This window comes from Schistocerca piceifrons, chromosome 1 (assembly GCF_021461385.2).
Source record: "Schistocerca piceifrons isolate TAMUIC-IGC-003096 chromosome 1, iqSchPice1.1, whole genome shotgun sequence".
In the NCBI taxonomy this organism is placed as follows: Eukaryota; Metazoa; Arthropoda; class Insecta; order Orthoptera; family Acrididae; genus Schistocerca; species Schistocerca piceifrons.
Window position 1 is genome coordinate 535,319,424 of NC_060138.1, and position 12,677 is coordinate 535,332,100.

General features: G+C 39.3%; 1 protein-coding gene across 1 annotated transcript in view; it reads right to left on the minus strand.

Annotated features, from left to right (window-relative positions):
- Nucleotides 1-827: 827 nt before the first annotated feature.
- The window catches only part of LOC124799026 (serine/threonine-protein kinase S6KL), an 83,051-nt gene continuing 71,201 nt past the window's right edge, over nucleotides 828-12,677 (minus strand). Inside the window, exons 5-9 of the mRNA XM_047262566.1 lie at nucleotides 7,737-7,860; nucleotides 7,505-7,612; nucleotides 6,848-7,006; nucleotides 1,057-1,145; nucleotides 828-909 (exon numbers count right to left, since the gene is read on the minus strand). Of these exons, the coding sequence (XP_047118522.1) occupies nucleotides 847-909; nucleotides 1,057-1,145; nucleotides 6,848-7,006; nucleotides 7,505-7,612; nucleotides 7,737-7,860 (543 nt within the window). The 3' untranslated portion in view covers nucleotides 828-846. The remainder of the gene's footprint in view (nucleotides 910-1,056; nucleotides 1,146-6,847; nucleotides 7,007-7,504; nucleotides 7,613-7,736; nucleotides 7,861-12,677) is intronic.

Here is a 12,677-nt window from a genome sequence, read left to right on the forward strand (position 1 = left end):
ATTGGACTTCCTTAACTCTTGTGCAGAAAGGCATGCAGTATACTGCTGCAACCATTTTCGATAAGCTACCACTTGAATTCAAAAATCTTAGCAGTAATCCACACACTTTCAAATTGAAACTGAAGAGTTTCCTCATGGGTCAGTCTTTCTAGTTTGTTGAAGAGTTCCTTGAAAAATTAAGCTGATTCTTGTTGTATTGATGATTGCATTTACTTAAACTTATGGATTGACTTTTTTTGGGTTCACAAACATTTTATTTTTATCTGTTATTACTTTAATGTTGTCATTTCATGTATTGACATGGTCCATGACCTTGGAGATTTATTCTTCAATTTGGTCCTATGGAACCTGACATGTAAATAAATAAATAAAAAATATATTTTCTACGTAATTCTGATATTATCTTGTCTTGCTGTATGTCAACTTTTGCATGATGACTAGCACGTAACTGTCACTCAGGTGCTGACACACAGATGTATTCATATTTTCAGAGTAAATGCCTAAATTCCCAACTTTCTTATGGGATATGCTGGAAAGTAATGCCTCTGAGTTTTTATATGAAAACTCTTAATGCTTTTTAAACTGAATGAGCGTTATTAATATTTTACATCTTTATTATTTATATCTACATGTTTGTTTCTCAACCTAATCACTCTAGCTATGAACACATTTCTCCCAATGAGAGATCAGTCTGTCAATATCGTTGCCGTAGAATGTTTGCCTTTGTTGATGGAGCCACAATCTCACCTCTACTTGCACTGCTTCATCACTAGCTAAGGGAAGTCATCAAAGGTTTCTTTAGGTTTTAAAACAGATGGGGCTGAGCTGTGACTGTATGGAGGATGATCAACTTTTCAGCACACCCTTGAAGACTTGGGCAAGCTGTGTTATGATGTTCGTAACAAAGCACTGTTGAGAAATTTGCCTATGACACACAATATCAAGAAACAATACACAATCTGAACATAGCTAATGTTAGTATCAGATAAAACAATGTTCACCTATTCATTTTTGAATTAGATATTGCAGAAGTAGTGTGTGTTTCAACAATCCTACCTCTCCGGTGAGTAAACAGCACATTATCACACCCAGGGACCACCAATCCACAGCATGACCATAGGGTTCCATACTAACTATGTCAGGAGCTGGAGAAAGAAAACAGAAAGTATGACATGATCAATTCAAACTGAAGTACAACACACAGATACCAAATCAACAGTTCCTGAAAGCAAAACATACAGATAGACATATTTGCAACGACTACAAATTTACATGACATTACAATGAAACTAATTACTGCACTATTTCTTACACATTTTGGAAGGTGACTGTCAACAGCCATTAAGTAATGTATAAAATACAATCTGAACCATCACCTTTTGTTATTTTAAACCCAAATATCTATAGGTTTTGGCCTTGGACCACCCTCATTAATGCTATCCAAAGATACCAATAATTTTTTGTATCTTTGGATAGCATCCGTGAAGATGGTCCAAGTTTGAAACCAGTAGATATTTGGGGTTAAAATAAAAACAGCTGATGGTTCAAATAAGCATTTTATACACTATTCTTTACAAGGAGCTGCTTTCTCCTAGACAATACAAAAAGCTTTAAAGTTAACATAGAAATGAAAACAAAGCAAATTTTATCCACATTTTATCAAGATACAGAAAATAAAAAAAATATTTAAACATCTTTAAGCTATTTCTTGTACCATCAGTAGTGATGCAAAAACAGGAAGGAAGGAAGATTAAGGTTTAATGTCATGTCAACAATAAGATCATTTAAGACAGAGCATGAGCTCAGTTTAGGGAAGAATAGGAAAGGAGAAACCATCAATGCTCTTTGATAGTCACAGTACAAAAATTTGCTTAAAGCAGTTTAGGGAAATAACAGAACATTGAAATTCAATGGCCAGACAGTGATTTGAACTGCCATCCTTTCGAATAAAAGTTCATTGTCATACCAGCACGCCACCTCGCTCAGTGGAGTGTTGCTAACTGTGCTAAGATCATGTGAGGTGATGGCATTCTCATCATAGGTGTGACCTTCATTTAGCGGAACAACCTAAAGCTACTATGTGCATTAGCAGTAATGAAAAAGAAAAAAGAGCAAATGAAAGTTGTTAGTACTAAGATACAAGCAAAAAATATATATCAAATGATAATACAAATTCCTACAAACAGTTAATATCTGCTTTATCACTATCACCAATCATAATAACGGTTTTGCGAGTCAGTCCTGGGTGAAAGTATGTAGCTGGGTAACTGTATGAACAAAGTGTTTGGAAATGCAGTCCAAAGGGATAAACCAGAACATAATCAGTGAGCTCATAAAGGTGTCAATGCTTCCTTTGTACACAGAAGGAACACCATGGCTGTATCATGAGGCTCTCTCTTCATTTTCATACAAGTTATGTAATTCTTGTAATAGACCAACTTCAGTGAACATTACAACACCCAGGAAGAATGCTCTGAATAATTCAAACTTAAAGGCTGTGTAGTGCAGTGCATCAAGAGTAAATGGGTTGGGTTGGGTTGGGTTGTTTGAGGCAGGAGACCAGACAGCAAGGTCATCTGTCTCATCGGATTAGGGAAGGACGGGGAAGGAAGTCGGTCATGCCCTTTCAAAAGAACCATCCCAGCATTTCCCTGGAACAATTAGGGAAATCATGGAAAACCTAAATCAGGATGGCTGGACGCAGGATTGAACCATCATCCTCCCGCAACAGTAAGTGACAAACACTGCAGAGATGATGTACACAGAAGTTTATAAGCACCCTCTTTCGTGTGACCAGGAAATTCAATGTTACATCAAGTTCAGTTGAAGGGCCAATAAAGGAGGCACAAAAGTAACTAACAGTATGGTTCCATGCACATAAAGACACACTATCACTATGTTAATGAGTTCAAACAGGGCAGAATAATCAGTCTCTGGGCAATAGGATTACCAAGTGTGATATGTTGGTTCATTCAGAGCATGCTGCTATTGATGCACGTGAAAAGCCAGTTATCAATAGCCACAGGACTATGCAAAGTGATCAGTGCATGAGATGATTGCTATATTCTGAGACTGGCTGTAATAAACTGTGTTACTTTCTCCACAGTGTTGGCTTGATGCTAGATAACTGTAATAGGTGTCTACATAGTTTGACACATATTACGATGGACATGTGAATTCCATTGATGACATACTGCCCTATCTGCAGTTGCTGCATGTGAGGCATATTCAACCTACGTGACCATCATCTGACATCTGCATTGTTCAGTGGCACTGCATCACGGCTGGAAAAAACTGGTTCTGGAGACAGATGACAACAACAGTGAGGGCATTGCCAAGACAGGTGTACAGCCAGCAGACATAACAGACATAAACAATGAGCTGGTTATGGAATATGCTGACAACAACATAGAGAGCACATTGACCCTGTCATTAGTGCCCATGCTATCAAAATGTTGCCAAAAGGTCATTGCATATCTTCATGTGATTTCCAACCCACATTGTTTGCGCATGTGACCCAGCCAGCTACACTTCTCCAGCACTGCATACGAGGCTTGCCAGGATCATCTAGAGGTACTTTGTGTTTGGTCAACAGAGCTTTTTGGACCAATGGAGACTTTGAGGAAAATCCAAGGTCAGGACACAAGCCATGGGGCAAATGTGATGTCTCCTTGAGCAGAGGCGACAGTGGAGGAAGTTGTAGTTCCGAACAGACACACTGGAGGTATGCAGCAATTATAAACCCAGTTCTGGGTCGCTGCTGTGAGAGGTGGGGCTCCTTTACAGGGAAAAGGACATGGTATTTGGGATGTTCTGGGGAGCTATGAATGTGTATAGAATAATTCAGCAGCTGTTGTTGGCGCCTGACATAATGGAGGGACTCCAGCCTCAACTAGTAGTGCTATTTCGAAAAGCTCATGTCACAAGTCAGATCTCAGATTGATGAATGGAATCCAATATCCACAATGCTGAGGATGATGCAGAACTATATGCAAGACTCCCATAGTCAACACAGGACTGAATAAGGGCTTTGTAGAGATGCAGACGGGTAAAATGAGCTACACCCCAACTAGTAATACTGAGGCAGTGAAGTACAACGTGGTGTCGCCAGCATTTGCGCTTAAATTAGCAAAGGTAGGGAACCTACATCAGCTGGGAATTAAAGCTAGTCCCAGAAAGTGGTGCATCTCAACTACAAGAACTAATTGATCATCTACGTAAAGCTCTGGATGTGGGTGGGCAGTACAATGATGACAGAAGTGCATGACTTGAGTCTTGGTGGCTGAAAACCAAAAGCCATGGGTGAGAGCCCATTACTGCGCCTTTCATATGGCACCCTGTAGGTGATGCTCAGCAACAACCATACTACAGGAGCAATAATAAAATCAAAAATTGTCAGCATATAAGAAAGACAATGCCAAATATCCCACAGCCACCACTACACCATTCATGGTCACCAGGAAGAAGAGGACGCTCCATACAGAACGCTGTTCTCTTGGATATGGCGGTTACTGAGTGAAGTGTCCACTTGAACTTGGAATGTATGTTGCAACAGGAAGTTCTTGCCAAAAATCATGGATTTTGGCAGCATATAGTGGCCTTGACAAGAACATGAAAGGTGTTTTGCTACACAAGTCTCCTATAAAACTGTTTCAAAGAAACTTCCCTTTTCGTCTGTTACTTCTGGTAATGTGGAAAATATACTTTAGTTAGGTGCATTCAAACAATTTGGTTTTTCCATTTCAAAGAAGGTGTGTTTGGCTTCCACAGAAATTCCATTTCATGGCATTGAAGGCTTAACTACTTCATTCCGATCTGTTTACTTGTTTACTCCTGGGTTAGGATGGGCTATGGATGTAATAGTAAAAACTCAATTAAAACCATAGTCTGTGCCTCACTTCTCGCGAGTGCTCCCGAGCCCACACATCCTGTGGGATGTGGTTAGGGCAGCATTGGACAGATTGAAGGCCCTTGAGGTGATTAACCCTGTCTCGTCAAGCCAACGGGCTTGTCCCCTTGCAAAAGAGAGGGGGGGAGGGGGAGGGGGGCAGGAGAGAGGAAAAAAGGATGGCTTTCTCTCCAATTACATGGCACCATTAACACCCAGTTCATCATCGATACCTTTCAAATTTACCACCCAGAAGATCTGTTTTCCAAGACAGAAAATGGTGTCTTCTGTACTAAGTTTCATTTGTCACAGGCATACTTACAGTTACCACTACATCCAAAATTTCAGGATCTGTTGGTGCTCAATACACCCTTTCACCTCCACAAGTAAAACAGGCTGCCCTTTGGTATTTTCAGCACTGCAGCAGTCTTCCAGCATTACTTGGAGAATCTGATACAGGATACTCTTTGATGTGGCAATTAGTGAAGTGACATCGTAGTGATGCGGATATCAACCAGAACCTTCAGAAATTGTAATCTTTGTTTGCTTAGTTAACCAAGGCTGGCCTCAAATGTAGCCTCCAAAAGTGTAAATTTTTCCAACAGTCTGTTGAGTGTTTGGCTTTATAATCAGCAAGCTGGTCATCCATCCTACCAAGCATCATGTCCGAGCTATTGCAAACATGCACAGGTCTAGACTCAAAAGGAACTGCAATCCATTATGGGAAAAATTAGCTACTATGGCCATTTTATCCCCGGTGTCACAAAACTGTCTAACCACTCAATGCACTGCGGAAAATAGGGGTTCTATTCCAGTGGTCCCCAAAGTGTGTGACAGCTTTTTCCATAAGTAAATAAGCCCTCCAATCAGTATCATGTCTTGCCCTGTTTCCATCATGGAAGCTTTTTCTTCTTATCACAGATGTCTTGCAGCATAGTGTTGGGGCAGCTCACAAGGAAGCGAATGGCTCCGAGCAGGCATTGGCCATCGTTTATGCAGTTAAGAAATTTGATACCTATCTGTATGGCATCAAATTCCAGCTGCTCACTGACCACAACCCATTACTCACATTGTTTGAACTGTGTTCTAGCCTTCCAGACAGAACAGCACAAAGGCTACAATGATGGGCATTGTTCATATCGGCCTATACCTATGGCAAAAACAACAACCACAATTACAATGTTTTCTGGAGAAGTGCAAAGTGCTTTTACGACCTTATTTGTTATATTTATGTGTGCATCACAACACCTCACCATGATGCTGTGAATAAAAGGGCTTGCCACACAAAAACATGACAAGCTACCTGTAATAAATAATAAACAAGTGGTCCTAAAAAATCATGCACACCAAGTGTAAAGGTTAAATAAAATGGAAACCCTCTGATAATGGCACAGTAGTGCTGAAACATGTTTGGGTACTTGAAAAAAATGATGTTTTGCGTAACTGGCAGACCTCACATCCTACAATTTTAACTGCAAACATGTTAAACACAAGGAGCTGCAAATCCAAAAGATGAATAAGTAGAGCAACGATTTTCTGTAAGGGAAACCAAAATTCTTTGATGTACATCTGGTCTGACACTTCATGATCATGTGAAAAATACATAGGCATATCTTCAAGAAGATGAAGAACAGCCATCTTTGGTGGCATGGACACGCAATTCGAGCACACCCAAACACAAAAGCAAAACAAAAATTTTTGTTGAAAGTCAATATAGGTAGTCAGTGACCTACTGGGAGACCACGGGAATATTAACTAGATCCCTCAATCACTCCTCAAGATAGTCAACCCCCATCCTGCCCAAGCACACGATTGTGTCAAAATAGAGTCAAAGAGCAAACCCTGCAACATTGTGATACAAATGCTGAGGTGGAGAAGGAGAAGGAGAAGAAGAAGAAGAAGAAGAAGAAGAAGAAGGACTAATACATCAGAAGAAAATAAGAATAACAGGAAACCTACCCATGTACTGAATAGTGCCACAAATGGTAGTAGTGCGAGATCCATATTTCAGCCATTTTGCTAGTCCAAAGTCTATCAACTTTAAATGGCCTTCCTCATCCAGTAACAGATTTTCAAGCTTCAGATCACGATATATAATACCAGCATTGTGAAGGAAATCTGAAAATATAAGTAATACTTATCCAGTAGCACATCACATTAGAATATGTAAAAAATATTTATAATCAAGGAATTGCATTTATTATTAGTATATAACTTGCCCATCACTTACCTATGGGAAACAGAGAAGATTATACAGAAAGTGATAATGCACATAGTGTAATGATTGTCACTGACTGAAAACAAACTGCAGTCATGCACATATTTAGGTAACTTTGTTAATGGACATTACTTGAAGAAAGAAAAAATTATAGTTAGCAGTCTTAATTAAATATCAAACAACGTATTGCATACACATTGGCAGTTATACTATCGCTAAAATCATTTCATGAACTTAGTGCCTGGTATTCAAAAACTGAAAAACATGCTGCCAGATTTTCTACAACTGTAAATAGTACAAAATATTAAAAGCACAGGGGTGTCCTTGAAAACCTTTCGTTATTATCAATCTACACTGTTAGTTTCTAATTGTTTGGCAAATGAATGTATGGTAATTACCTAAAGCCAGAGCAATTTCTGCAACATACACCCTCACAAGTTCTTCTGGTAAGGGTCCATAATCTTGACATATCCGTAATAATTCTCCACCGGCAATATAATCCGTAACTGTAAACAGATTTCAAAACAATCTTCATTTAAATTCTCTTCAACAAATTCAAATTATGGAATACATATGTTGTAAATTATTCTTAGAAAAATTATGAATCACAACTGAATGCTTAACACAAACCAATGAACAGCCGTTTTCGATTCTGCCAGAAATATGGACAGTTTACAATAAATGGGTGGTGTCCACAAATTGACTGGATTCTGACTTCATCTTTCACCTGTTCAACAGCATTTTGTGACAAAATCTGAAATAAAATAATTTTACATTAAAGTTATAATTCATATCCAACATATTTCCTACTTTTGAATATCTTTGTTCCATAAAAATTCAGATGTAACAGTTTTTACTTCTGTAGCAATACTAACTTTTAATCCATTTAAAATATAATTCAACTGGACTGTATTACATATACTTTCTGATCCAAATTGTAATTTTACAATTAACTTAATTGAAATGGCAATCAAAGTTTAGTTTCAGTTTTGTCTTCATTATAAAAGCTAAGACACGTACGCAAATAATTTGTGTATGGCAAGACTTAGATGAAGCAACATTAGTAGCCCTGATGGATTTACAAAACGAAAATACAAACATATCACTATGTGAAACATTGTCCATGTCCAGTGAAGATGCCTACAGATGGACACTGTCAATATTGCTGGCTGGTTGACTGAATTTCTGTAGCAGGCAAACATAAGGCCACTCAGTGTCAGTCTCTTCCTCAGTTGCTGTTATCTGACTTTCCTCTATCGCTGGACTCCAACTGTCACAACTCTTCACTGTGTATGTAGCGTTATGAACTATAAATGCATGGTTTCTACTTCTGCAAAGCTTAATGGAACTTCGTTTATTACCAGGCTTACTAAACCTGTGCATAGCAATGAGGTGGCCACAGTTCATCAAGCACTGCTATGGATACTACATTTCTCAACCAGTGGCAGTAGCAACTTAACTAGTACCAGGAAATGATCAGGCACTTAATTTTTCAATGCTGTTTCAGTACAGGTGCTGCCAGGCATACTGCCATTTCAGCCACTGAACAAGATTAGGAAGCATATCAAAAATGTCTTGCACTGCCCTTCTTGGCAAGTGATATCAAACAGCCAGACCTCCAATGGGCCTTTTTGTCATCCACAAATCCACAATCATTTTACTTACTTCCAAAGCTAGCCCCCTTCTCCAGAATATCTGTGTTACCATTGTCTGAAATGTTCTCTTTATTATCTCATCATTTTTCCAACAAAATGCATGTGATACCAGCAACACTACAATTCTTACAATACTGAAAGTCAAACACAGTCAGTTACATATCTTGGAGAGCAGATTCCCAGAAGTTAAGTTTAAAATGTAAATTCTCATGTGAGTGTAGTAAATCATACATAAGAAGTTTAATACTTGCTGTAATGATCTACTTATCCCCAGATAAGAATGTCCGCACCCAAGCCTAAAAACAAACTGACCATTCCCTGTCTGATACGCTTTGAACAGGGAATGCATTTGAAATTTTCTAAAATAATTTTTCAGCAGACTGTAGTGATACAATGCAGTTGGTTGCTATCATAGATTCTCTAATGACAAACATGCGTTCCACAGCAGTCACTTGGCCTCATTTTCTGCAATCCAAGGCTAGTTCCAGGCATCATTTGCAGCAACATACTTTGGTTCCAAGTTGTCCAGATTGATTTTCCTTGCATTCCAGATGGGTACATCCACATTATGAAGACGAGTGTTTTATGTTTTTGCACAAAGGTCACACTGCAGAAGTATACTGTAGAATGATGGACACCTGGCATCAGCCCCAGTTGATACAAACTAATAACATTTTAGTCACTGATAATGTGCTGGTTCTGCATACAGTTTTGTTACATGCAACAGTGCAGGACATTCCAGTGACCACCCTTTCACTACTGGTGCATTGGTCTCAACCATAAAGCAGTCTATGCATTTTAGTGTGAGCGCTCCCTTGCTCAGCAAGATGGAATCAAAGTTACTGGTGTATGCAGAGCTTGATTTGTAAAAAAGGAGGTTATGGTACTGGGACCTTCCAGGTGTTTTTGACTTCTTAAAATATAATTTTGCTGCTTTTCTGAGCATTTTAAAAATGTGAATACAACATTTGTTTTACGTCATTGCAACTTCAGAAAAAGTTCTGTCATATCATCAGCCCGCATCTCGTGGTCGTGCGGTAGCGTTCTCGCTTCCCACGCACGGGTTCCCGGGTTCGATTCCCAGCGGGGTCAGGGATTTTCTCTGCCTCATGATGGCTGGTTGTTGTGTGATGTCCTTAGGTTAGTTAGGTTTAAGTAGTTCTAAGTTCTAGGTGACTGATGACCATAGATGTTAAGTCCCATAGTGCTCAGAGCCGTTTGAACCATTCTGTCATATCATATCTCAAAATCTGTGGTTCTGATTTTTTTCCTCAGACATACCAGAACTGCATACCGATGTGTACTGCTACAAATCAAGTACTGAGTCCACTCTTAGGTCAAGTGAAATTAGTGATGACTTATAATCAGATGTTTTGTTCGTACATTGTCATTTTCAGTTGTAGCTGATCCTTTGGTCAAGAATATTTTGGTCTTGAGGCGTATTCCACCTCTGGAATATGATGTGCACACCGTCAATTAACAAGCACCCCATGCTGTCATTAAAACAATTCGTTTGCATCTGCATCACTGACTGAACAGGTGTTAGGTAAAGCAGTGGATTTTCAGGCCTACATTCGAGAGGTTTCTTGAACAGACAGTAGCAGGGATTCCATGTCACATCAATTATCTTGACAATATCTTTGTCACTAGCCATACAACAGAAGGAAATTTACACAATCTATATCATATTTTTGCAATCCTTGCACAGAGAGGTCTTTAGGTGTACTTTTTCCTAATGAGTTTTTCTTCAACCAGTGGTCACTTATTTAGGTTACTTCCTCAGTGAAGAGGGCCTACAGCACACCACAAAATATGCAAAGGCCATTTGGAATATGCTGTGTGTAAAACCATTAAGGATCTTCAAGTATTCCTAAGAAAAATGAATTACTATGCACAAATTATTCTCCAGGCAGCCTCCACAGCTACTTGCTAAATCATCTGTAAAAATGGAATCCCTTTCCAATGCTCTGAAGAGTGGCATAGGGCTTTTCATAACTTAAAATCAGCCCTCCAATGAGCACACTGTCATGTGACTTACCAGCCTCATTTGTCGTTTGGTATTGGCAACATATGCATCTCCACATGACATCAGGCCTGTTCTCTTTCATAAAAAAAAGAGTTGTTTATGTCAAAGATGCTTACACCAGCTCAAGAACATTATTCGCAGATGAAAAAGGAAGCACTGGTAATTATTTATGGTGTCCATAAATTTCACATTTTTTGTATGGTCACAAATTTCATCCTATTAGCAACCATTAAGCACTCTTGTCCCCCCATGAACCATGGACCTTGCCGTTGGTGGGGAGGCTTGCGTGCCTCAGCGATACAGATGGCCGTACCGTAGGTGCAACCACAACGGAGGGGTATCTGTTGAGAGGCCAGACAAACATGTGGTTCCTGAAGAGGTGCAGCAGCCTTTTCAGTAGTTGCAGGGGCAACAGTCTGGATGATTGACTGATCTGGCCTTGTAACATTAACCAAAATGGCCTTGCTGTGCTGGTACTGCGAACGGCTGAAAGCAAGGGGAAACTACAGCCGTAATTTTTCCCGAGGACATGCAGCTTTACTGTATGATTAAATGATGATGGCGTCCTCTTGGGTAAAATATTCCGGAGGTAAAATAGTCCCCCATTCGGATCTCCGGGCGGGGACTACTCAAGAGAATGTCATTATCAGGAGAAAGAAAACTGGCATTCTACGGATCGGAGCGTGGAATGTCAGATCCCTTAATCGGGCAGGTAGGTTAGAAAATTTAAAAAGGGAAATGGATAGGTTAAAGTTAGATATAGTGGGAATTAGTGAAGTTCGGTGGCAGGAGGAACAAGACTTTTGGTCAGGTGATTACAGGGTTATAAATACAAAATCAAATAGGGGTAATGCAGGAGTAGGTTTAATAATGAATAAAAAAAATAGGAGTGCGGGTTAGCTACTACAAACAGCATAGTGAACGCATTATTGTGGCCAAGATAGACACAAAGCCCATGCCTACTACAGTAGTACAAGTTTATATGCCAACTAGCTCTGCAGATGATGAAGAAATAGATGAAATGTATGACGAGATAAAAGAAATTATTCAGTTAGTGAAGGGAGACGAAAATTTAATAGTCATGGATGACTGGAATTCGTCAGTAGGAAAAGGGAGAGAAGGAAACATAGTAGGTGAATATGGATTGGGGGGAAGGAATGAGAGAGGAAGCCACCTTGTAGAATTTTGCACAGAGCATAACTTAATCATAGCTAACACTTGGTTCAAGAATCATAAAAGAAGGTTGTATACCTGGAAGAATCCTGGAGATACTAAAAGATATCAGATAGATTATATAATGGTAAGACAGAGATTTAGGAACCAGGTTTTAAATTGTAAGACATTTCCAGGGGCAGATATGGATTCTGACCACAATCTATTGGTTATGAACTGCAGATTGAAACTGAAGAAACTGCAAAATGGTGGGAATTTAAGAAGATGGGACCTGGATAAACTGAAAGAACCAGAGGTTGTAGAGAGTTTCAGGGAGAGCATAAGGGAACAATTGACAGGAATGGGGGAAAGAAATACAGTAGAAGAAGAATGGGTAGCTCTGAGGGATGAAGTAGTGAAGGCAGCAGACGATCAAGTAGGTAAAAAGACGAGGGCTAATAGAAATCCTTGGGTAACAGAAGGAATATTGAATTTAATTGATGAAAGGAGAAAATATAAAAATTCAGTAAATGAAGCAGGCAAAAAGGAATACAAACGTCTCAAAAATGATATCGACAGGAAGTGCAAAATGGCCAAGCAGGGATGGCTAGAGGACAAATGTAAGGATCTTGTCTCACTAGGGGTAAGATAGATACTGCCTACAGGAAAATTAAAGAGACCTTTGGAGAGAAGAGAACCACTTGTATGAATATCAAGAGCTCAGATGGCAACCCAGTT